The sequence below is a fragment of the Molothrus aeneus genome, unplaced genomic scaffold (assembly GCF_037042795.1).
Source record: "Molothrus aeneus isolate 106 unplaced genomic scaffold, BPBGC_Maene_1.0 scaffold_208, whole genome shotgun sequence".
NCBI classification, from domain to species: Eukaryota; Metazoa; Chordata; class Aves; order Passeriformes; family Icteridae; genus Molothrus; species Molothrus aeneus.
In genome coordinates, this window is record NW_027098872.1 from 90,049 (window position 1) to 111,238 (window position 21,190).

At 60.8% G+C, this 21,190-nt stretch overlaps 1 protein-coding gene across 1 annotated transcript; it reads left to right on the forward strand.

The window, feature by feature from the left end:
* The first annotated feature begins 4,903 nt into the window (after positions 1–4,903).
* FBXL6 (F-box and leucine rich repeat protein 6) lies at positions 4,904–20,980 on the forward strand. Its single transcript, XM_066570117.1, has 11 exons — positions 4,904–4,982; positions 6,303–6,502; positions 7,334–7,506; positions 9,769–9,832; positions 10,913–10,966; positions 11,793–11,894; positions 13,944–14,057; positions 15,945–16,206; positions 17,543–17,774; positions 19,382–20,160; positions 20,946–20,980. Exons 1-11 carry the CDS (start codon positions 4,970–4,972, stop codon positions 20,978–20,980), a joined length of 2,028 nt encoding a protein of 675 aa, XP_066426214.1. The 5' UTR covers positions 4,904–4,969.
* Positions 20,981–21,190: the final 210 nt, after the last annotated feature.

Genomic DNA, 21,190 nt, shown 5'->3' on the forward strand with positions numbered 1-21,190 from the left:
AAATCCCCCCCCCCCAAACCTACTCTGAGCACCCCCAGATCCTCTCTGGATTCCCCTCCCCAAATCCCCCCCCCCCAAACCCCTCTGGGCCCCCCAAAGTTTCCCCAGGACCCCCCAGATTCCCCCCTGGACCACCCCAGGGCCCCCCCCAAACCCCGCGAGGACCCGCCCCAAAGCCCCCCCAAAATTCCCCCCAAACCCCCCCCAAGGCCACCTCCAAATCCCCCCAGGACCCCTCAGGGCCCCCCCAAACCCACTCTGGGCACCCCCAAACCCCCCAGCCCCCCCAAATTTACTCTGAGCCCCCCCAAAACCCCCCTCAGGATGCCCCAAACCCCCCCAAACCTCCCCATTTGTCCCCGTTATTGCCCCCATTGTTGCCCCCATTATTGCCCCATTATTGCCCCCGTTGTTGTTGCCCCATTTGCCACCATTATTGCCCCACTATTGCCCCATTATTGCTCCGTTATTGCCCCACTATTGCCCCCGCTATTGCCCCACTATTGCCCCCGTTATTGCCCCCGTTATTCCCCCCAGTATTGCCCCATTTGCCCCCACTATTGTCCCCATTATTGCCCCGTTATTCCCCCTGTTATTGCCCCATTATTGCCCCTGTTCTTGCCCCCGTTGTTGTTGCCCCATTTGCCACCATTATTGCCCCACTATTGCTCCGTTATTGCCCCTGTTATTGCCCCACTATTGCCCCCATTATTCCCCCCAGTATTGCCCCATTTGCCCCCACTATTGTCCCCGTTATTGCCCCGTTATTCCCCCCGTTATTGCCCCATTTGCTCCTGTTCTTGCCCCCATTATTGCCCCATTGCTGCCACCATTTCCCCACATTTGCCCCATTATTGCCCCCGTTGTTGTTGTTGCCCCCGTTCTTGCCCCATTTGCCCCATTATTGCCCCCGTTGTTGTTGTTGTTGTTGTTCTTGCCCCATTATTCCCCCAACTTGCCCCATTTCCCCCGTTATTGCCCCCGTCGTTATTGCCCCATTGCTGCCACCATTTCCCCATTATTGCCCCATTATTGCCCCCGTTGTTGTTGTTGCCCCGTTCTTGCCCCATTATTGCCCCCGTTGTTGTTGTTGTTGTTGCCCCCGTTCTTGCCCCCATTGTTGCCCCGTTCTTGCCCCATTTGCCCCATTATTGGCCCCGTTGTTGTGGTTGTTGTTGCCCCCGTTCTTGCCCCATTTGCCCCATTTATCCCCACATTTGCCCCATTATTGCCCCCGTTCTTGCCCCCATTATTGCCCCATTTGCCCCATTATTGCCCCCGTTCTTACCCCCATTGTTGCCCCGTTCTTGCCCCCATTGTTGCCCCGTTCTTGCCCCCATTGTTGCCCCATTCCTGCCCCCATTGTTGCCCCATTTGCCCCATTATTGCCCCCGTTCTTGCCCCCATTGTTGCCCCGTTGTTGCCCCATTTGCCCCATTATTGCCCCCATTATTGCCCCCGTTCTTGCCCCCATTGTTGCCCCGTTCTTGCCCCATTTGCCCCATTTATCCCCACATTTGCCCCATTATTGCCCCCGTTCTTGCCCCCATTATTGCCCCATTTGCCCCATTATTGCCCCCGTTCTTGCCCCCATTATTGCCCCATTTGCCCCATTATTGCCCCCGTTCTTGCCCCCATTATTGCCCCCGTTGTTGCCCCCGTTGTTGCCCCCGTTCTCGCCCCCATTGTTGCCCCATTTGCCCCATTATTGCCCCCGTTCTCGCCCCCATTGTTGCCCCGATTATTGCCCCGTTGTTGCCCCATTTATCCCCACATTTGCCCCATTATTGCCCCCGTTCTTGCCCCCATTATTGCCCCCGTTCTTGCCCCCATTGTTGCCCCCGTTCTTGCCCCGTTCTTGCCCCATTTGCCCCATTATTGCCCCTGTTCTTGCCCCCGTTGTTGTTGTTGTTGTTGCCCCCGTTCTTGCCCCATTTGCCCCATTTATCCCCACATTTGCCCCATTATTGCCCCCGTTCTTGCCCCCATTATTGCCCCGGTTCTTGCCCCCATTATTGCCCCCGTTCTCGCCCCCGTTCTTGCCCCCATTGTTGCCCCGTTGTCGTTCTTGCCCCGCCCCCGGGGTACCTGCAGAACCTGGCCACGCCCTCGAGCAGGAGCCGCGCCCGGCGCCTCTGGGGGGGCTCGGCCAGGGCCAGGGACACCCCCAGGGACCCCCCCAGGGACACCCCCAGCGCCAGCAGGGCCACGCGGGGGGACAGCGAGCGCCACCGAGGGGACCTGGGGGCACAGGTCAAAGGTCAGGGGGCAGGGACGGGTCAAAGGTCAGGGGTCACTGAGACCCTCAGGGACACTCCCAGGGTCACTCTGGGCGTCACCGGGGTCCTGGGGGGGGGACAGGGATGGGGACAGGTCAAAGGTCAAAGGTCACTGAGACCCCCAGGGCCACCAAGGGCCACCAAGGGGACCTGAGGGGACAGGTCAAAGGTCAGGGGTCAGTGATGCCCTTGGGGACATCAGGACAAGGACAGGACAAAGGTCAAAGGTCAGGGGTCAGGGGTCAGGGACAGCCCCAGGGACACCAAGGGGACACCGGGGACCTGGGGGGACAGGGATGGGACAGGTCAAAGGTCAGGGGTCACTGAGACCCCCAGGGTCACCAACACCCCAGGGCCACCAAGGGCCATCAAGCGGACCTGAGGGGACAGGTCAAAGGTTGGGGTCAGGGACAGGTCAAAGGTCAGGGGTCAGGGGTCAGTGACGCCCCTGGGAACATCGGGACAAGGACGGGGATCCGTAGGAAAGGGGACAGGGAAAGGGCAAAGGTCAGGGGTCAGGGGTCAGGGGTCAATGCCAGCCCCAGGGCCACCAAGGCCACCACAGGACCAGTGGGGGACAGGTCAAAGGTCAAAGGTCAGGGGTCACCGAGGCCACCAGGACAAGGACAGGGCCGGGTGGAGGACAGGTCAAAGGTCAAAGGTCAGGGGTCACTGACAGCCCCCAGGCCACCATGAGACCAATGGGGACCTGCAGGAATAGGGATGGGTCAAAGGTCAGAGGTCAGGGGTCAGTGCCACCCACGGGACCAATGGGGACAAAGGTCAAAGGTCAGGGGTCAGGGGTCAAGGGCAGGGTCAGGGGTTGGGATCAGGAGTTGAAGTCGGGGTTGCGCTCAAGGGTTGGGGTCAAGGGTCAAAGGTCAAAGGGCCTCAATGGGTCAAGGGTCAGGGGTCAGAGGTCAAGGGGTCAGAGGTCAAGGACTGGGGTCACAAACCTCAAGGGGCTCCTGCCCCCCCCTGCCCAAATTTGGGTCTGGGGGTCCCAAACCCCCCCAGGACCCCCCCCAATTTGGGTCTGGGGTCCTGAACCCCCCTAGAACCCCCCCATTTTGGTTGGGGGGTCCCAAACCTCCCCAAAGCCCCCCGGGACCCCCAAATTTGGGTCTGGGACCCCCCAGGGATGCCCCAAATTTGGGTCTGGGGGTCCCAAACCCCCCCAAAGCCCCCCAGGACCCCCCCAGTTTGGGTCTGGGGTCCCAAACCTCCCCAGGACCCCCAAATTTGGGTGGGGGGGGGGTCCCAAATCCCCCCTAGGAAGCCCCAATTTGGGTGGGGGTCTCTGTGTGCCCCTCCCCCCCAATTTGTGTCGGGGGTCCCAAAGCCCCCCAGGACCCCCCGCGGACCCCCCCAATTTGGGTCGGGGGGCTCAAATCCCCCACCAAGCCCCCCCAGTTTGGGTGGGGGTCCCTCCCTGCCCCTCCCCCCCTATTTTGGGTGGGGGTCCCTCCCTGCCCCTCCCCCCCTATTTTGGGTGGGGGTCCCTCCCTGCCCCTCCCCCCTCACCTCGGGGCCGCTCCGGGGCCGCTCCGGGGCCGTTGGGGGGGGAGGGGCAGCAGCCGCACCTGGGGGGGGGGAGGGGAGGGGCGGGGTCAGGGGGGGACCCCAAAAACACCTGGGGGGGGGGAGGGGAGGGGCTGGGGGGACCCAGGTGACATTGGGGGGACATGGGGGGGGTTCAGGTGACATTGGGGGGTCCCAGGTGACATTGGGGGGGGTCCCAGGGGACATTGGGGGGACATGGGGGGGGTTCAGGTGACATTGGGGGGGTCCCAGGTGACACTGGAGGGTCCCCGGGGTGACAAGGTGACATTGGGGGGTCCCAAAGGGGGGGGACAGGTGACATTTAGGGGTGTCAGGTGACATTGGGGGGGTCCCAGGGAGGACAGGTGACATTGCAGGAGGGGACAGGTGACATTGGGGGGGACATTGGGGGAGTTCAGGTGACACCGGGAGGGCTCTGGGGGGGGCACAGGTGACACTGGGGGGGGGCGAATTGGGGGGGGTGACAATGGGGGGGTCCCGGGGGGGTCCTATGGGGGGGGGTCCCATGGAGGGGCGACAATGGGGGGGGTCCCGGGGGGTTCAGATGACAATGGGGGGGTCCCGGATGAGGGGGGGTGTCCCATGGGGGGGGTGGGGGTCCGGTGACACCGGGGGGGTCCCGTTGCTCCGTGAGGGGGAGGGGCCCGTGAGGGGCTCCCTCACGGGGGGGTCCCGGCGGAAGTTCCGGGAAGTTCCGGGGGGGTTTCCCAGAGTGGGGGAGGGGTGACCCCGGGCCGGGGGTGACCCCGGGGTGGGGGAGGGGTCGGTCCCAAGGTGGGGGGGGTCCCGGTGCCGCCCCCCTCCCCCCCCCTCACCGCCCTCCGCAGCCCCATCGCCGCCGCCGCCGCCGCCGCCGCGCGCCCGGCCCCGCCCCCCGCGCCTCCCCATTGGCCCAGCCCGCGCCCGGCCCCGCCCGCCCCGCGCCGCCTCGCGCGCTGATTGGCTGGAACCGAAGGCGAGCGGGAATGGGCAGAGGGGGCGCGGCCGAGGGGCGGATAAGGCGGGGCTTAGAGGAGGGGGCGTGGTCTCTGTTTAGAGGAGGGGGAGGGGCTCACGGAGGGGTGGAGGGGAGCTGGGGACAGCCCGGGACGGCCCCGCCCCCTCGATAACCGCGCCCCCTTTCCAAGATGGCGGCGGTCGGTGAGAACCGGACGGGGGTCCCGGGACGCTGCCCCTCCCCCACCCCTCCCTTTAGCGAGGCCACGCCCCCGGAAGTGCGGGGGGAGGGGATGGGGAGGGGCGGGGCGGGGGGAGGGGCGGGGTTCCCCTCCCCCACCCTCGGGGTCAACCCAGGCCCCGCCCCCAGCGCGGCCGGACGGGGAGGGGGAGGGGCAGAAAGGGGGAGGGGCAAAGGAGGGGGAGGGACCCCCAAATTCTGCCCCGCCCCCACCCCTCACCTGTGACCCCCCCAAAAAACGCCCCGAGCCCGCCCCTGCCCCGCCCCCACCCCCCAAAATAGCCCCGCCCCCAGCTGTGACCCCTCCCCTCACCTGCCCCGCCCCCACCCCAAAACCGACCCCACACCTGCCTCAGCCAGAGCCCAAAACAGCCCCACCCCCACAACTCACCTGCCCCTCACCTGCCCCCAATGTCCCTCACCTGTCCCAATGTCCCTCACCTGTCCCTCACCTGTCCCTCACCTGTCCCAATGTCCACACCTGTCCCAATGTCCCTCACCTGTCCCTCAGCTGCCCCTCACCTGTCCCAATGTCCCTCACCTGTCCCCAATGCCCCACACCTGTCCCTCACCTGTCCCAATGTCCACACCTGTCCCAATGTCCCTCACCTGTCCCTCAGCTGCCCCTCACCTGTCCCAATGTCCCTCACCTGTCCCCAATGCCCCATACCTGTCCCTCACCTGCCCCAATGTCCCTCACCTGTCCCCAATGCCCCACACCTGTCCCTCACCTGCCCCTCACCTGCCCCAATGTCCCTCACCTGTCCCCAATGCCCCACACCTGTCCCTCACCTGTCCCTCACCTGTCCCCAATGCCCCACACCTGTCCCTCACCTGTCCCTCACCTGTCCCCAATGCCCCACACCTGTCCCTCACCTGCCCCTCACCTGTCCCTAATGTCCCCATACCGGTCTCTTACCTGTCCCCAATGTCCCTCACCTGTCCCCAGTGTCCCTCACCTGTCCTGTCCCTCACCTGTCCCCAATGTCCCTCACCTGTCCCTCACCTGTCCCTCACCTGTCCCCAATGTCCCTCACCTGTCCCCAGTGTCCCATACCGGTCTCTCACCTGTCCCAATATCCTTCACTTCTCTGCCCTGTCCCTCACCTGTCCCAATGTCCCTCACCTGTCCCCAATGTCTGTCCCCTGCCCTTCACCTGTTCCTTACCCGTCCCCTCACCTGTCTCACAGGTCCCCCCCTCACCTGTCCCTCACCTGTCCCTCACCTGTCCCAATGTCCCTCACCTGTCCTGTCCCTCACCTGTCCCCGCCCTCCCCCCCAGCTCATCCTCGGGGTGCCCCCACCCCCCTCCGCCGGGCTCGGCCCCGGGCCCAGGTGAGGCCGCAGGTGAGGGGGAGGATGAAGGTGAAGATGAAGGCTCAGGTGCGCAGGGGGGCGGGGCCTCACCTGCCCGCGCTGCCCCCCGAGATCGTCCTGAGGATCCTGCAGGCGGCCGTGGAGGGGGAGGGGGCGGTGCCCTTCCTGTGCAGGTGAGGGCACACCTGGGGACACCTGGGGACAGCTGGGGACACACCTGGAATACACCTGGGACACACCTGGGGACAGCTGGGGATACCTGGGGACAGCTAGGGACACCTGGGATACACCTGGGGACACACCTGGGACACACCTGGGACACACCTGGGGACACACCTGGGGACAGCTGGGGACACACCTGGGACACACCTGGGGACAACTCAGATACTCCTGGGAACACCTGAGCACACCTGGGACACACCTGGGGGGTACCTGGGCACATCTGGGGGCATCTGGGGTTACCTGGGCACACCTGGGGGCATCTGGGCACACCTGGGTCAGACCTGGACACGCCTGGGGGGTACCTGGGGGCATCTAGGGGGCAGCTGGGGGCACCTGGGCACACCTGGGACACACCTGGGAGGTGGAACTGGCACACCTGGAGACACCTGGGGGGTACCTGGGGACCCTTGGAGGGTACTTGGGGGCATCTGGGCACACCTGGGGGGGGTAAAAACACACCTGGGGGCACCTGGGCACACCTGAGATATACCTGGGCTACACCTGGGCAAACCTGAGGACATCTGGGGGCACCTGGGCACCCCTGGGAGGTGGAACTGGCACACCTGAAGACACCTGGGGGGTACCTGGGGACCCTTGGGGGGTACCTGGGCACACCTGGTGGGCACCTGGGGGCACCTGGGCACACCTGGGATACACCTGGGGGGGGTAAAAACACACCTGGGGGCACCTGGGATACACCTGGGATACACCTGGGGGGTACCTGGACACACCTGGGCACACCCATGGTGTCCATGGTCCCCCCCTGTCCCTCACCTGTGCAGGGTTTCCCGCGTTTGCCGCCTCTGGCGTGACCTGGCCGCCGACCCCCGGCTGTGGCTGCGGGTGCACCTGGGGGGGCACCTGGGGGGGCCTCACCTGCCCGGCCCCGCCCGGCGCCACCCCCCCGAGCAGGTGCTGAGGCCTCTGCTGCGATTGGCCGAGAGCAGGTGAGGGCTGGCCCCGCCCACCCGGGGGTCAGCGACCACCAGGGGTCACCTGTGTCACCTGTGTGTGTCACCTGTGTCACCTGTGTGTCACCTGTGTCACCTGTGTGTGTGTGTCACCTGTGTGTGTGTCACCTGTGTGTGTCACCTCTGTGTGTGTCACCTGTGTCACCTGTGTGTGTGTCACCTGTGTGTGTGTCACCTGTGTGTGTCACCTCTGTGTGTGTCACCTGTGTGTCACCTGTGTGTGTGTCACCTGTGTCACCTGTGTGTGTGTCACCTGTGTGTCACCTGTGTGTGTGTCACCTGTGTCACCTGTGTGTGTGGGTCACCTGTGTGTCAGTGTCACCTCTGTGTGTGTCACCTGTGGGTCACCTGTATCACCTGTGTGTGTGTCACCTGTGTGTGTGTCACCTGTGTGTGTCACCTGTGTGTGTGTCACCTCTGTGTGTGTCACCTGTGTGTGTCACCTCTGTGTGTGTCACCTGTGTGTCACCTGTGTGTGTGTCACCTGTGTCACCTGTGTGTGTGTCACCTGTGTGTCACCTGTGTGTGTGTCACCTGTGTCACCTGTGTGTGTGTCACTGTGTGTGTGTCACCTGTGTCACCTGTGTGTGTGTCACCTGTGTGTCACCTGTGTGTGTGTCACCTGTGTCACCTGTGTGTGTGGGTCACCTGTGTGTCAGTGTCACCTCTGTGTGTGTCACCTGTGGGTCACCTGTATCACCTGTGTGTGTGTCACCTGTGTGTGTCACCTGTGTCACCTGTGTGTGTCACATGTGCTCACCTGTGTCACCTGTGTGTGTGTGTCACCTGTGTCACCTGTGTGTGTCACCTGTGTGTCACCTGTGTGTCACCTGTGTGTGTGTCACCTGTGTGGGTCACCTGGGTCACCTGTGTGTGTCACCTGTGTGTGGGTCACCTGTGTGTGGGTCACCTGTGTGTGTCACCTGTGTCACCTGTGCGTGTCACCTGTGTGTGTCACCTGTGTGTGTCACCTGTGTGGGTCACCTGTGTGTGTTACCTGTGTGCCACCTGTGTGGGTCACCTGTGTCACCTGTGTGTGTCACCTCTGTGTGTCACCTGTGTGTGTGTCACCTGTGTGTGTCACCTATGTGGGTCACCTGTGTCACCTCTGTGTGTCACCTGTGTGTGTGTCACCTGTGTGTGTCACCTGTGTGTGTCACCTGTGTGTGTGTCACCTGTGTCACCTGTGTGTGTGTCACCTGTGGGTCACCTGTGTGTCACCTGTATCACCTGTGTGTGTGTCACCTGTGTGTGTCACCTGTGTCACCTGGGTCACCTGTGTGGGTCACCTGTGTGTCACCTGTGTGTGGGTCACCTGTGTGTGGGTCACCTGTGTCACCTCTGTGTGTCACCTGTGTGTTTCACCTGTGTGTGTCACCTGTGTCACCTGGGTCACCTGTGTGGGTCACCTGTGTCACCTGGGTCACCTGTGTGTGTCACATGTGCTCACCTGTGTTCACCTGTGTGTGTCAGTGTCACCTGTGTGTGTGTCATCTATGTCACCTGTGTGTGTCACCTGTGTCACCTGTGTCACCTGTGTCACCTGTGTCACCTGTGTGTGTCACCTGTGCTCACCTGTGTGTCAGCTGTGTGTGTGTCACCTGTGTGTGTGTCACCTGTGTCACCTGTGTGTGTCACATGTGCTCACCTGTGTGTGTCACCTGTGTCACCTGTGCATGTCACCTGGGTCACCTGTGTGTGTGTCACCTGTGTTCACCTGTGTGTGTCACCTCTGTGTGTGTCACCTGTGTGTGTGTCACATGTGCTCACCTGTGTTCACCTGTGCGTGTCACCTGTGTCACCTGTGTGTGTCACCTGTGCGTGTCACCTGTGTCACCTGTGTGTGTCACCTCTGTTATCTGTGTCACCTGTGTCACCCATGCTCACTTGTGCTCACCTGTGTCACCTGTGTGCGTGTCACCTGTGTCACCTGTGTGTGTCACCTCTGTTATCTGTGTCACCTGTGTCACCCATGCTCACTTGTGCTCACCTGTGTCACCTGTGTGCGTGTCACCTGTGTGTCACCTGTGTCACCTGTGTGTGTCACCTGTGTCACCTGTGTGTCACCTCTGTGTGTCACCTCTGTGTGTCACCTGTGTCACCCATGCTCACTTGTGCTCACCTGTGTCACCTGCTCTCTGTGTGTCACCTGTGTGTGTCACGTGTGTTATCTGTGCTCACCTGGGTCACCTGTGTCACCTGTGCTCACCTGTCCCCAATGTCCCTCCCCCGTCCCAGGTTCTCGCTCCTGCAGGAGTTTGTGCTCAGTGATTGGAGCAACCACGTGGGAGCCGTGCTGCAGGTGGGGACACCTGGGGACACCTGGGACACACCTGGGACACCTGGGGGAGAAACACCTGGGACACCTGGGGACACCCAGAGCACACCTGGGACACCTGGGGACACCTGGGGACACCTGGGGACACCTGGGGGAGAAACACCTGGGACACCTGGGGACACCTGGGACACCTGGGGACACCCAGAGCACACCTGGGACACCTGGGGACACCTGGGACACCTGGGGACACCCAGAGCACACCTGGGACACCTGGGGACACCTGGGACACCTGGGGACACCCAGAGCACACCTGGGACACCTGGGGACACCTGGGACACCTGGGGACACCCAGAGCACACCTGGGACACCTGGGGACACCTGGGACACCTGGGGACACCCAGAGCACACCTGGGACACCTGGGGACACCTGGGGGAGAAACACCTGGGACACCTGGGGACACCTGGGGGAGAAACACAGCTGGGGACACCTGGGACACACCTGGGACAGCTGGGACACCTGGGGGGGTCACACACCTGGAGTAGGTGACACACCTGGGGAATGGGGACGCACACACCTGGAGGAGGTGACACCTGGGGACACCTGGGCACAGCTGGGCACAGCTGGGACATGGGACGTACCTGGAGATGGGGTCACACCTGGTGTCACACGTGGGGTCACACCTGAGGTCACACCTGAGGTCACCCCTGGGGTCACCCCTGGGGTCACCCCTGGGGTCACACCTGGGGTCACCCCTGGGGTCACACCTGGGGGTCACACCTGAGGTCACACCTGGGGTCACACCTGAGGTCACCCCTGGGGTCACCCCTGGGGTCACACCTGGCTCTGGGGTCACACCTGGGGTCACACCTGGGGGTCACACCTGGTGTCACACCTGAGGTCACACCTGGCTCTGGGGTCACACCTGAGGTCACACCTGGGCTCACACCTGGGGTCACCCCTGGGGTCACCCCTGGCTCTGGGGTCACACCTGGGGTCACACCTGGCTCTGGGGTCACACCTGGGGTCACACCTGGGGTCACCCCTGGCTCTGGGGTCACCCCTGGCTCTGGGCTCACCCCTGGACCCTCCCCTCTCCCCCCCAGGCCCTGAGCAAGTTCTGCCCCCACCTGCGACACCTGGAGCTGCGGCGCTGCCAGGTGGGGACACCTGGGGACACCTGAGGGGATTTGGGGACACCTGAGGGACACCTGGGTGGTCCCAGTGATACCTGGGGAGGTTCTGGGGACACCTGGGAGGGATCTGGGGACACCTGAGGGATTTTGGGGGACACCTGAGGGGATTCGGGGACACCTGGGGACACCTGGGGGGCATCTGGGTGGAGGTTTGGGGACACCTGTGAGGTTTTGGGGACATTTGGGGGGATCCAGGTGACACCTGGGTGGAGGTTTGGGGACACCTGAGGGACACCTGGGTGACCCCAGTGATACCTGAAGATGTTTGGGGACACCTGGGACATTTAAGGGACACCTGAGGAGGGGGTCCTGGTGACACCTGTGGGGTGTTGGGGACACCTGTCAGGTTTTGGTGACACCTGTTGGGGATTTGGTGACACCTGGGGGGGTTCTGGTGACACCTGGGGGGTTTTTGGGGTCCCCGGTGACACCTGTGGGGTGTTGGTGACACCTGGGTGGGTTTTGGTGACACCTGTTGGGTTTTGGGGTCCCCAATAACATCTGTCAGGTTTTGGTGACACCTGGGGGGGTTTGGGTGACACCTGTGGGGGTGTTGGTGACACCTGGGGGGTTTTGGTGACACCTGGGTGGGTTTGGTGACACCTGGGTGGGTTTGGGTGACACCTGTGGGGGTGTTGGTGACACCTGGGTGGGTTTGGTGACACCTGGCTGGGTTTTGGTGACACCTGGGTGGGTTTGGTGACACCTGGGGGGGTTTGGGTGACACCTGGGGGGTGTTGGTGACACCTGGGGGGTTTTGGTGACACCTGGGGGGTTTTGGGGTCCCCAGGTGGAGCCGTCGGCGCTCGGGGGGTTCCTGGCTGCCCCTCCCCCCCTGCAGCACCTGCACCTCACCTGTCCCCGCCTGCGGCCGGTGCTGCCCGCCCTGGCTGTGAGTGCGACGGGGCCCAGAAATCGCCCAAAATCACCCAAAATCACCCAAAATCAGAGCCCAAAATGAGCCCAAAAAACCACCCCAAAATGAGCCCAAAAAACCCTAAAATAAATGACCCAAAATCAGCCAAAATGAGCCCAAAAAAAACCACCCCAAAAATACCCAAAATAAATGACCCAAAATGACCCCCAAAAATCACCCCAAAAATACCTAAAATAAATGACCCAAAATGACCCAAAATGACCCCCAAAAATCACCCCAAAAATACCTAAAATAAATAACCCGAAATAACCCCAAATAACTCAAAATGACCCCAAAAAATCACCCCACAAATACCTAAAATAAATAAACCAAAATAACCCAAAATAACCCAAAATCCCCCAAAATGACCCCAAAATGAGCCCAAAAAAACCAGCCCAAAAATACCCAAAACAAATAACCCAAAATGAGACCAAAATAACCAAAAATGACCCCCAAAAATACCCAAAATAAATAACCCAAAATAACCCAAAATCCCCCCAAAAATCCCCAAAATTCGCCTAAAATCACACTAAAATCCCTTAAAATCCCCTTAAATCCTGCGATAAAAACCAAATCCCCCAAAATCCTCCAAACCCCACCCAAATCCCCCCAAAATCCAAAAAAATTTTAAAAAACCAAAAAAAAATCCCCATAAAAGACAAAAAATCCCCCAAAATCCCCAAGAAATCCTCAAAAAATTAAAAAAAAATCCCAAAAATCCCAAAAATATCCCAAAAAAATCCCCCAAAAATCCCCCAAAATCTCAAAGAATAAAAATAATCCCAAAAATCCCCCCAAAATCCCCAAAAATCCCCCAAAAATCAAAAAAATAAAAAAAAGTAAATCCCCCAATAACTCCAAATAAAAAATCCCAAAAAAGTCCCCAAAAAAATCCCCAAAAAGAAAAAAATCCCCAAAAAATCCCCCCCCAAAAAAACTCAAAAAATATAAAAAAAACCAGAAAATCCCCAGAAATAAAAAAATCCCCAAAAAATAAAATAAAAAAAAAATCCTAAAAATCCCCCAAAAATCCCCAAAAAAGTAAAAAAAATCCTAAAAATCCCCCCAAAATCCCCCAAAATTCCCCCAAAAATAAAAAAAACCTCCAAAAAATCCCCAAAAAATCCTCAAAAAATGAAAATAATCCCCCAAAAATCCCCCAAAAATTCCCCCAAAAATCCCAAAAAAATCCAGAAAAAGTCCCCAAAAATCGCCAAAAAATCCCCCAGAAATAAAAAAAAAATCCCCCAAAAATCCCAGAAAAATCCCCAAAAATAAAAAAAAAATTCCCCAAAAATCCCAAAAAAATCCCCAAAAAAATTCCCCCCAAAAAAACCAAAAATCCCCCAAAAATCCTCCAAATAAATCCCCAAAAAATAAAAAAAATCCCAAAAAAGAAAAAAATACCAAAAAAATCCCAAAAAACCCCCAAAAATCCCCAAAAATTAAAAAAACAACCCCCTAAAAAATAAAAAAAATTCCCAAAAAATCCAAAAAAATCCCCAAAAATCTCCCCAAAATCCCCCAAAAAATCCCCAAAAATAAAAAAAAATCCCCAAAAAATAAAAAAAAAATCCCCAAAAATAAAAAAATCCCCAAAAAATCCCAAAAAAACAAAAAAAAACCCCAAAAAATCCCCAAAAATTTAAAAAAAAACCCTAAAAAATAAAAAAATCCCAAAAAATCTCCAAAAATCTCCCCAAAATCCCCCAAAAAATCCCCAAAAAATCCCCAAAAATAAAAAAAAAATCCCCGAAAAATAAAAAAAAAATCCCCCAAAAATCCCCAAAAATTCCCCCAAAAATCCCCAAAAATCCCCCAAAGAGTTCCAAAAACATCCCCCCAAAAAACACCCAAAAATCAAAAATAACCCACAAAAAATTCCCAAAAAATCCCAAAAAAATCCCCCAAAATCCCCAAAAACCTATAAAATAATCCAAAAAAATGCCCCAAAAATCCCCAACCCCCCCAATCCCCCCGTTCCCCCCAGTTCCCCCCTGACCCCCCAATTTCCCCATTCCCCAGGCCGGGCTCTGTCCCCGCCTCCGGGTGCTGGAGCTGGATCAGAGCCCGGGGGGGCCGGGACCGGCCCTGCCCCTGCCCCTGGAGCGGCTGCAGGCGGCGCTGCCCCTGCTCGAGGTACCCAAAAACACCCCAAAAACACCCCAAAAATACCCCAAAACCACCCAAAAACACCCAAAAATACCCCAAAATCACCCCAAAATCACCCCAAAAACACCCCAAAACACCCCAAAATCACCTGGGAACCCCAAAATCCCCCCTGCCCCTGCCCCTGCCCCTGGAGCGGCTGCAGGCGGCGCTGCCCCTGCTCGAGGTACCGAAACACCCCAAAAACACCCCAAAAACACCCAAAAACACCCAAAAACACCCCAAAAATACTCCAAAAACACCACAAAAACACCCCAAAATCACCCCTCCCGCTGCCCCTCCTCGAGGTACCCAAAATACCCCAAAATACCCCAAAAATACCCCAAAATTACACCCGGGAACCCCAAAATCACTTGGGAACCCCCAAATCCCCCCTCCCACTGCCTCTTCTTGAGGTACCCAAAATACCCCCAAAACAGCCCAAAAACACCCCAAAAATACATCCGGGGACCCCAAAATCCCCCCTCCCGCTGCCCCTGCTCGAGGTACCTAAAATACCCCAAAATCACCCCAAAATCACCCCAAAAACACCCCAAAAACACCCCAAAAACACCTGGGAACCCCAAATCCCCCCTCCCGCTGCCCCTGCTCGAGGTACCTAAAATCACCCAAAAACACCCCAAAATTACACCCGGGAACCCCGAAATCACCTGGAAACCCCAAAAACCCCATAGAAATCCCCAAAAACTCACCTGGGAACCCCAAAAAACCCCAAAAATGCGCCTGGGAACCCCGAAATCCCCCATAGAAATCCCCCAAAGAAATCCCAAAAAAACCCCCCAAAATACGCCCAGGAACCCCAAAATCACCTGGGAACCCAAAAAAACCCCAAAGAAACCCCAAAACACCCCAAAAATTCACCTCAAGGGAACCCCAGAAAACCCCTAAGCTCACACCTGGGCACCCCAAAATCACCCCAAAGGAAGCCCCAAAATCAACCTGGACAGGCAAAAGAGACCCCAAAACTACACCTGGGCACCCCAAAACCACACCTGGGCACCCCAAACACCCCAAACCACACCTGAGAACCCCAGAATTACACCTGGGAACCCCAAATATCCCAAACCACACCTGGGAACCCCAAACACCCCAAAATTACACCTCGGAACCCCAAAACCACACCTGGGCACCCCAAATACCCCAAACCACACCTGGGAACCCCAAAATTACACCTGGGAACCCCAAATATCCCAAACCACACCTGGGAACCCCAAACACCCCAAAATTACACCTGGGAACCCCAAAACTACACCTGGGCACCCCAAATACCCCAAACCACACCTGGGAACCCCAAAATTACACCTGGGAACCCCAAATATCTCAAACCACACCTGGGAACCCCAAACACCCCAAAATTACACCTGGGAACCCCAAAACTACACCTGGGAACCCCAAAACCACACCTGGGCACCCCAAACACCCCAAACCACACCTGGGCACCCCAAAACCACACCTGGGCACCCCAAACACCCCAAACCACACCTGGGCACCCCAAAACCACACCTGGGAACCCCAAATTTCACCTGAGAGGCCCCAGAAATCGCACCTGGACCCCCCCCCCCAAATCCAACTGTGCCCCTCCCCCATCTCTGGGTGCCCCTCCCGCCATCTCCTGTGCCCCTCCCCCCTCTCTGGGTGCCCCTCCCCCCCAGGTGCCCCTCCCCCTTCTCTCACCTGTGCCCCTCCCCCCACCCTCACCTGTGCCCCTCCCCCCTCTCTGGGTGCCCCTCCCCCCCTCACAGGTGCCCCTCCCCCCCCACCTGTGCCCCTTCCCCCCCCACCTGTGCCCCTCCCCCTTTCACCCGTGCCCCTCCCCCCTCCTGTGCCCCTCCCCCTCACCCGTGCCCCTCCCCCCAGGTTCTCCGCTTGGGCGGGGCCCTGTGGGAGCCCCAGCGCTGCCCCTCCCCCTCTGTCACGGGTGCCCCTCCCCCCTCGTTCCCCCGGCTCCGCCATTTGGGGCTGGGGGAGGGGCTGGGGGAGGGGCCGGGGGAGGGGCCCGGGCAGGTGGGGGAGGGGCTCCTGCGGCGCCTCCTGCGCGGGACCCCCGGGCTGAGGGAGCTGCAGGTGAGGGGGGGGCACCAGGTGAGCCCCAGGGCGCTGCTGGAGCTGCCGTGCACAGGTGAGGGGCAGGGGACACCTGGGGACACCTGGGGACACCTGGGGGGACACCTGGGGACACACCTGGGGATATGGAGACAGCTGGGGACACAGCTGGGGACAGCTGGGACACGCCTGGGGACACACCTGGGGACACACCTGGGGACACCTGGGGGGACACCTGGGGATATGGAGACAGCTGGGGACACAGCTGGGGACACCTGGGACACACCTGGGGACATGGGGACAGCTGGGGACACCTGGAGATACACCTGGGGACACCTGGGGGGACACCTGGGGGGACACCTGGGGATATGGAGATGACTGGGGACACAGCTGGGACACACCTGGGGATATGGGGACAGCTGGGGACACAGCTGGGACACACCTGGGATATGGGGACACACCTGGGACAGGGACACACCTGGGGACATGGGGACAGCTGGGGACACACCTAGGGACACCTGGGACACACCTGGGGACATGGGGACAGCTGGGGACAGCTGGGACACACCTGGGGACACACCTGGGACACACCTGAGACTGGGACACACCCAGGGATACACCTGGCACACACCTGGGGACACACCTGGGGACACATCTGGGGACACCTGGGACACACCTGGGGACATGGGGACAGCTGGGACACACCTGGGACACACCTGGGACACACCCGGGACACAGCTGGGGACATGGGGACACACCTGGGGACATGGGCACACACCTGGGGACACCTGGGGGGACAGGGGTGGGTCATGGGGGTGGGGGGGACTGTCGTGAGCTGTCGTGACGCGTCCCCTGTGCTGCCGTCACTCCGTGTCACCTGTCCATTGTCACCCTGTGTCACCTGTCCATTGTCACCCTGTGTCCCCTGTCCCCTGTGCTGCTGTCACTCCGTGTCACCTGTCCATTGTCACCCTGTGTCACCTGTCCATTGTCACCCTGTGTCCCCTGTCCCCTGTGCTGTCCCCTCCAGCCCTGTGTCCCCGTTGTCACTCCGTGTCCCCTCTGATGTCCCCTGTCCCTGCCCATGTCCTCTGTCCTGTGTCTCACGGTCACACCGTGTCCCCATTGTCACCCTCTGTCCCTGTCGCTGTCCCCAGGGCTGGAGCTGCTGTCGCTGCCCGTGTCCCCGGGCTGTCCCCATTGTCACCCTGTGTCCCCATGGTCACTCTGTGTCACTCTGTGTCCCCAGGGCTGGAGCTGCTGTCGCTGCCCGTGTCCCCGGGCTGTCCCTGTCCCCATTGTCACACCCTGTCCCTCTCTCTGTCCCCAGGGCTGGAGCTGCTGTCGCTGCCCGTGTCCCCGGGCTGTCCCCATTGTCACCCTGTGTCCCCATGGTCACTCTGTGTCCCCAGGGCTGGAGCTGCTGTCGCTGCCCGTGTCCCCGGGCTGTCGCTCGGTGTCGCCGCGCTCGGGGGGCGTGGCCTGGGCGGAGGTCACGCGCCGGTGGCACCGGACGCTGCTGGAGCTGGACCTGAGCGGGCGCCGCGACCCCGACCTGGGGGCGGCCCTGGCGCAGTTCGGGCCCCGCGACCCCCTCAGGGTGCTCAGGCTGGCGGGGACAGCGGTGACAGCGCGGGAGCTCAGGTGGGACACGGGGACACTGGGGACAGTGGGGACACTGGGGGGACACTGGGGACACTGGGGACAGTGGGGACATGGGACTGGGGACACTGGGGGGACATTGGGGGGATTGTGGGGATGGGGGTTTGGGGACCCCCATGACAGCTCGGGAGCTCAGGTGGGACACTGGGGACATTGGGGACACTGGGGGGACATTTGGGGGGACATTGGGACCCTCTGAGGGTGCTCCGGCTGCCAGGGACAGCGGTGACAGCGCGGGAGCTCAGGTGGGACACGGGGACAGTGGGGACACTGAGGGGGACATTTGGGGGGACATTGGGACCCTCTGAGGGTGCTCAGGCTGGCGGGGACAGCGGTGACAGCGCGGGAGCTCAGGTGGGACACGGGGACAGTGGGGACACTGAGGGGGACATTGGAGACATTGGGGATGGAAGGGACTTGGGGACATTGGCGACCCCTGTGACCCCCGGGAGCTCAGGTGGGACATTGGAGACACTGGGGACACTGGGGGGACATTGGGGGGACATGGGGACATTGGGGACATTTGGATGGCCTGAGGCTGGTGGGGACAGTGGTGACAGCCGGTGACCTCAGATGGGACATTGGGGGCATTGGGAACACTGGGGGGACATTGGGGACATTGAGGGGTCTCTCTGGGGGTCAGGGGACATTTGGGGACCCTCACCCTCGCTGTCCCCACATTCCTGGGCATGACAGGGGACATTTGGGGGACCCTCGGGGGTGGGGATCAGGGGACACTGGGGGGTCACTCTGGGGGTCAGGGAACACTGGGGACATTGGGGGGACATTGGGGGGATTGTGGACATTGGGGGATTGGGGACATTGGGGACATTGTGGGGGTCACTGTGGGGGTCACTGTGGGGCTCAGGGGACATTGGGGGCATTGGGGGCATTGTTGGGCTCGCTCTGGGGGTTGCTCTGGGGGGATTGGGGACATTGGGGGGGTCACTCTGGGGGTCACTCGGGGGGTCAGGGAACACTGGGGACATTGGGGGACATTGGGGGGATTGTGGACATTGGGGGATTGGGGACATTGAGGACATTGTGGGGGTCACTGTGGGGGTCACTGTGGGGCTCAGGGGACATTGGGGGCATTGTTGGGCTCGCTCTGGGGGTTGCTCTGGGGGGATTGGGGACATTGGGGACATTGGGGGGGGTCACTCTGGGGGTCACTCTGGGGGTCAGGGGACACTGGGGACATTGGGGGGACATTGGGGGGACGTTGGGGACATTGTGGGGCTCACGCTGGGGGTCACTCTGGTTATGAGGGGACACTGGGGACATTGGGGGCTTGCTCTGGGGGTCGCTCTCAGGCTCAGGGGACACTGGGGGCACTGGGGACATTGGGGACATCGGAGACATTGTGGGGCTCACTCTGGGGCTCAGGGGACACTGGGAGGGGCTCAGCTGTCACTCAGGTGTCGCTCAGGTGTCGCTCAGGTGTCCCCGTGGCGCTGTCCCCAGGCGGCTGTCGCGCTGTCCCCAGCTGTGCCCACATTCCTGGGGGTGACAGGGGACACTGGGGGGTCACTCTGGCGCTCAGGTGTCGCTCAGGTGTCGCTCAGGTGTCCCCGTGGCGCTGTCCCCAGGCCGCTGTCGCGCTGTCCCCAGCTGTCGCTGCTGGACGTGTCCTCGTGTCGCCGCCTGCCCCGCGGCACCAAGCGCCCGCACCGGGGCCGGGGGGCGGTGCTGGGGCTGCTCCGGGCGCTGCCGGGGGGCGACGGCACCGCGGGGACACCCCCGGAGGAGGGGACACCCCCCGAGCTGGGGACACCCCCCGATGGGACACCCCCGGACCACGGGACACCCCCCAATGGGACACCCCCGGAGGAGGGGACACCCCCCGAGCTGGGGACACCCCCGGAGGAGGGGACACCCCCCAATGGGACACCCCCGGAGGAGGGGACACCCCCCGATGGGACACCCCCAAATCAGGGAACACCCCCGGAGCTGGGGACACCCCCCAGTGTGACACCCCCCGAGCTGGGGACACCCCCGAAGGAGGGGACACCCCCCGATGTGACAGCCCCGGACCAGGGGACACCTCCGGAGCTGGGGACACCCCCGGATGAGGGGACACCCCCCGATGTGACACCCCTGGAGCTGGGGACACCCCCCAAGGAAGGGACACCCCCCAAGGAGGGGACACCCCTCAGTGTGACACCCCCCGATGGGACACCCCCGGAGCTGGGGACACCCCCCAGTGTGACACCCCCGGAGCTGGGGACACCCCCCGATGTGACACCCCCCGATGGGACACCCCCGGATGAGGGGACAGCCCCCAAAGTGACACCCTCGGAGCTGGGGACACCCCCGGAGCTGGGGACAACCCCGAAGGAGGGGACACCCCCGGATGTGACAGCCCCGGGTGAGGGGACACCGCCCAAAGTGACACCCCCGGAGCTGGGGACACCCCCAAATCAGGGACCTCCCCCCAAAGTGACGCCCCCAAATCAGGGAACACCCCCGGATGAGGGGACACCCCCGGAGCTGGGGACACCCCCCAATGGGACACCCCCAAATCAGGGGACTCCCCCCAAGGTGACACCCCCGGATGAGGTGACACCCCCCAATGGGACACCCCCAAATCAGGGGACTCCCCCCAAGGTGACACCCCCGGAGCTGGGGACACCCCCCGATGGGACACCCCCAAATCAGGGGACTCCCCCCAGGGTGAGACCCTCCAAGGTGACGCCCCCCGGTCACGGGACCCCCCAAAAGAGGAAACCCCGCCACGAGGAGACCCCGCCCACAAAGAGGAGACGCCCCCTCAATTCTAAGACCCCCCCAAATTCCGAGACCCCCCCTCCAATCTGAGACCCCCCCCATTTCTGAGACCCCGCCCCCAATTCTGAGCCCCCCTCCAAGTATGACAGACCCCCCAAATTCTGAGACCCCCCCAAATCTGACACCCCCAAATCTGAGACCCCGCCCAATTCTAAACCCCCCCCAAATTTGAGGACCCTCCCAATTCTCAGCCCCCCCAAATCTGTGAACCCCAAATCTGAGCCCCTCCACAATTCTGAGACCCCCCCAAACTGGAGACCCCGCCCCAATTCTGAGACCCCGCCCCAATTCTGACCCCCCCCAAACCAAGACCCCGCCCCCTCAAAACTCCCCCTCCCCAATGACGCCCCCCCCTCCCCCATCCAGGACCCTCCCCCAACCCTGGACCCCCCAAAAGTTGAGTGACCCCCCCAGATCCCCTCCCCCCCTTTTTATAGCCCCTCCCCTTTTTTATAGCCCCTCCCCCTTTTTAATAGCCCCTCCCTCTTTTTATAGCCCCTCCCCCTTTTTATAGCCCCTCCCCCATTTATAGCCCCTCCCCCAATTTTTGTAAAAAAAAAAAAAACAATTTTTGTAACCCCCCCCAATTTTTGGGGTCCCCCATCCTCAAA